General features: G+C 38.2%; 1 protein-coding gene across 1 annotated transcript; it reads right to left on the bottom strand.

Annotated features, from left to right (window-relative positions):
* Positions 1-254: 254 nt before the first annotated feature.
* On the bottom strand, positions 255-3381 carry LOC136850574 (serine/threonine-protein kinase meng-po-like). Its single transcript, XM_067124198.1, has 2 exons — positions 3243-3381; positions 255-2596 (listed from the first exon to the last, which is right to left on the bottom strand). The coding sequence occupies exon 2, from the start codon at positions 2592-2594 to the stop codon at positions 1503-1505; it is 1092 nt and encodes a 363-aa protein (XP_066980299.1). The 5' UTR covers positions 2595-2596; positions 3243-3381; the 3' UTR covers positions 255-1502.
* Positions 3382-4410: the final 1029 nt, after the last annotated feature.

The raw sequence follows: 4410 nt of genomic DNA, 5'->3' as shown, positions 1-4410 counted from the left end.
TAATTTGTTAACCTACTTTGTCAAAGGAATAACCTCTGCATGGATGATATGTTTGTTTGAAATTCAATAATAAAATGTCTGAGAATTAGTTGCAAACATCAAGATTTATGGAATCAAGAATATTAATTCTTAAGTAGTTTCATTAATCTGTTATCCCTCAATATAAGCTGCTGGATGCGATGTCTGAATCATCTTTATACTTTCCCTTACCATTAAAAATGTCCATTGTTCATATAGAATAAAATTAAACAAAGTTTTTAGAAAGAATTTCTTTATTTTGATTCTCATGTTTATTCTAATTACGAATATATAAAACTTGGCTTTGAGATACTGTTTTTTTATTTTTTTTCATTCCTTTTCAACAAACTTCCAAGCGTATAATATCAGCAATCAGAATTCCTGAATTAACACTTGAGCTTAATTGTAAATGTTAAGCCTAAAGGGAAGCAATAAAGTTAATTTTACAAAGCTTAGAGTAATTACCATATGTGATTCTTTGGATATGTCTTAATATCATAAAGAGATATCATCTAAAGCAAGTCTTAGTATTTTCTGAGAGACAAAAGCTGACTTGAATTACAAACCCTATTGTTGACGATACAAAATATATCTAGCTATCAAGTGTATTTCACTCTAAAGGAACACCTTTCATTTCCATCTTTGTTTCTTCTTTAAAGTCGTTAAAATGACTGAAGGAGCTTTAATGTAAAATGTCATTAATGAATTCGAAGTTGAAACTGGTGCTTTGTAAAGAACTGATTTTCAAGGACTCTAAATTCAGCAAAGAAGTCTACAGGTACGCATGCAATTAACAATAGGTGAAACTTTTATGAATGAAATCTAGATAACAAGATATACTCTGCATCTCTTCTTTGATAAGTACCTCTGAGACATCGATGCCGTGGCGGAAGGAATGTCACAAGTACAGTACTTGACAGCTGTTCTCTAATAATAAAGAACTACATCCCTGGAAGACTAGATCTAGCAACCGTAACAAGCTTGAAAAATAATATGTATAAAATATTTCATAGTCACTAATAAACTAGCAAAATACATTTCAGTACAGTTCACTTACATCTTTGATACAAAGAATACATATTTTAGTGATAATACCTGGCAACTGTTGAAAGGATTTACAAGCACAGCTCATTCTACATCTAGGATCAACCGGATTTCTTGATATGTCGACTATTGAAATGTATGGATTAGCTGCTGCTAAAGATATTATCATCAAGAGTTGTCGTATACAGACATGGTATTGTTCCCAGGTAAACAAAATTCAATGAATTATTATCACAGTTCATGGAGCAAGAAGCTGTCTCCGTCCGGCGACTTGAGACTGTCTTTCACCGACTTAAGCCTATATCTTTGGCACATATGAGCAGCAGAAGTAATCTTCGGCTGCTGAAACGACAAGTTCACTTTCTTTATGGTCGAACTTCACGAGCGCCCTCAGCATGGCTAGGAACACACAGGTCGGGAGCAGAGCTCCCTCTCTGATGTTACATGCCCCTATGGGTCGCAGATGATGAATTTAGAAGCCATTCACAAATCCTCTTGGTGGTTTCCTTCTTGTCAACGGTCGTCTGAATACCGTAAGACCTCAGGAGTTCCACCAACTTCTTCTTCTCAGCACATTCATAAAGAGGTTTCGTACTTGTAACGAAGATCTCCGAAGAGCTTTCGTCAAAGGCAATATCTAAGGGATCCACTCCTTTAACAAGCCAAGGATCAGACACATATTTATAGACTTCCCTTACACCAGCGCGTTTTTCAGATTTGGGTTCAAGAAGGCGTCGCAGAAGGCGTAGAAGGCGTGGCGTGAAGCACTTAAAGCGTCGTGGAATCTTTGTGGTTTTTCTTTTGAGCCAAGCTACCCAAGAGTTGTAATGACGGTCGGTAATATCGGCGGAATACCAGGGGTAGGACCCGGTTAAGCAAACAAAGATTAGGATTCCCAGTTGCCAGGCGTCCAGTGATGTTTCAGCCTCATAGCCCTCATTATAGACAGCCTGGCTGACTTCTGGTGGCGCCCATGGCACACGGACATTGGCTTTCTTGACCAGGGTGCCCACACGCTGCGTATTGCCGAAATCTCCGAGCTTTATTCTCGTTAGATCTTTGTCAAATACAAAAATATTCTCCAAACGAATGTCCCGATGAACCAAATCTTTGCTGTGTACAAATTCTAAGGCAAAGGCAATCTGTTCGGCAACTCTTTTCGCTCTCACTTCTCCTAGACCTCCCTTCCTCACGAACTGCGACAGATCACCGTCGGGAGCCAGTTCTTGAGCGAACACGTATGAGGTACTTGTACTGAAGGCAACGTCGAAGCTGTTGACTATGTTGGGATGTGGACTAAGGTAGTAGTTGTAGTGGAACTCGCGGAAGAAATCCTTCTTTTTCGTCGTCTCTTTCTGAACGCACTTTAGGACGACGTTGCTGTCCGAATCGAGGTGTTTGGCTGAGTAGACTTTAGCGTACCATCCCTCTGCCAGAAGCTTCACCTCGGAGAATTGGCGGTCCATCTCCAGTCTCGGCAGCTCGAACGTTTTCACGCGGTGGAAGCTGGCACTCTTGCTGCCACCAGACATCTCTGCAAAGAATAGAAAACGTTTACGTTACATCATATTCGCACCAAGTACAGTACATGGGGAAACGAAGTGAGATTATTTACGCCAGTAAATTTCTTTGAGTTGATGAAAATGGCAAATCTCCGCTTACTCATGTCAAAATTTACTTAGTAAGCGCAGTGAGAGAGAGAGAGAGAGAGAGAGAGAGAGAGAGAGAGAGAGAGAGAGAGAGAGAGAGAGAGAGAGGCGGGGAGAGGGGTGAGCTATAAAGTCAATAGAAGGGAATATAATAAGCATAAGAATAAGAAGCGATAACTATGGCCTACGAGACCATTCTATCTTCATTATTAGGTTATCATGCTTTTTTAACCAATGCTTTTTTTTTAAATATACAGTAATTAATTTTCAGTTGGCTTCCTCTGCACGACAAATTTTCACACTCTCAATGCAGGTAAATTTGTGAACGACATTTCTTAGGAGTTGCATGACGAGAAGCACTCGAATAGAAAATTTAAGTGAATCAAACAAAACACAATTTAAAGCTCTTTTCTGTGGCGGATTTAAAAATGATTCAGAGAATCTGGAAGCAAAAATCACGTGTCTACGAAAACTGTTAAACTCATGTTCACTCTTCTTGTTACATGGACTGTAGCTGATTTTATTCCTTACCTGAGGGTGTTGGGGAAGACGTTTTGGTAGAATTGTAATCCAGGTTTGCAATGTTAAACCCGAAGGTTTTAGAAATATATAAAGACTAAGGCGCACTGTCGGTACCTTTCTCAACAACGGCACTGTTCACTCTGTAATCTGGGAGGAGGGTGCCTTGTCTTATCAGCAGCTCGCCCTATGACGTCACTAGTGACATCACTCTTGCCTCACGCATGCGTGGTTGTCATGACGACCAACTTTGCCTCTGTGTACTAACATGAATAAATATAACACTCGGGCAACAAACTTACATAAACAGTGATAATCGCGAAGTTATAATTGCATGCACAGCGATGTAGAAAGAGATTTACTACAATAAAACAGCAATCCCGCCCGAAATCGATTCTAACTCGGAAGTGCTGGAGGACAAAATGAAAATTTAATTTTTTCGTTTCTTCGCTGTCGTACGAAGCCAGTGTTCATCCCACGTCGCGCGAACCGAACTTAAAGATATTTGGTTCACGAGAAAACCAAGCATTTTGCTTTCAACAAATGGAAATTATTTTGATAACTTACCACTCATTGCGTTCCTTCATAAAACTGCATAGTGGATTAAGCCCTGCGCAAATCTTCGAAGATAGGAAATTAGTGGTATGAAGAATGAAAGGAAAACTGCAAATGAGGAAAACCAGTTTTTCGCTTCCAGTGACGGAAAAGCTTCTATTTTTGCGACAGTAATTGAGCAGTTGACAGATGTTATGGAGACAAGGCTGTGAGTCAGGGAGGGAAATCTCGCGCAGATGTCCGCTGGTTCAATAATATATATATATATATATATATATATATATATATATATATATATATATATATATATATATATATATATATATATATATATATTGATCTACAGAACACCTAGCCAAGTGACATTTAAACATAATTTTCAAATGATTCTATCATGAGGCGTAATAAAACAAAGGGCAATCTAAATTTCCCATTCGATTATGTAAGCACGCATACCAGTGCATATGTACGTTGGAAATAAAACATACACACTGACTCCCAGACACTCATACATACTTCACTGTATACATACATGCACGCATAATTACACATGCATATATATATATAAATATAAATAAAAAAATATATATATATATATATATATATATATATATATATATATATA

The sequence above is a fragment of the Macrobrachium rosenbergii genome, chromosome 22 (genome assembly GCF_040412425.1).
Source record: "Macrobrachium rosenbergii isolate ZJJX-2024 chromosome 22, ASM4041242v1, whole genome shotgun sequence".
Taxonomy (NCBI): Eukaryota; Metazoa; Arthropoda; class Malacostraca; order Decapoda; family Palaemonidae; genus Macrobrachium; species Macrobrachium rosenbergii.
The sequence above is the reverse complement of the archived record's forward strand: the minus strand, read 5'-3'. Positions and strand labels throughout refer to the sequence as shown.

Excerpts from the sequence above, each read along its gene's own strand:
- LOC136850574 (XM_067124198.1), bottom strand. The coding sequence starts at position 2,594 with ATGTCTGGTGGCAGCAAGAGTGCCAGCTTCCACCGCGTGAAAACGTTC.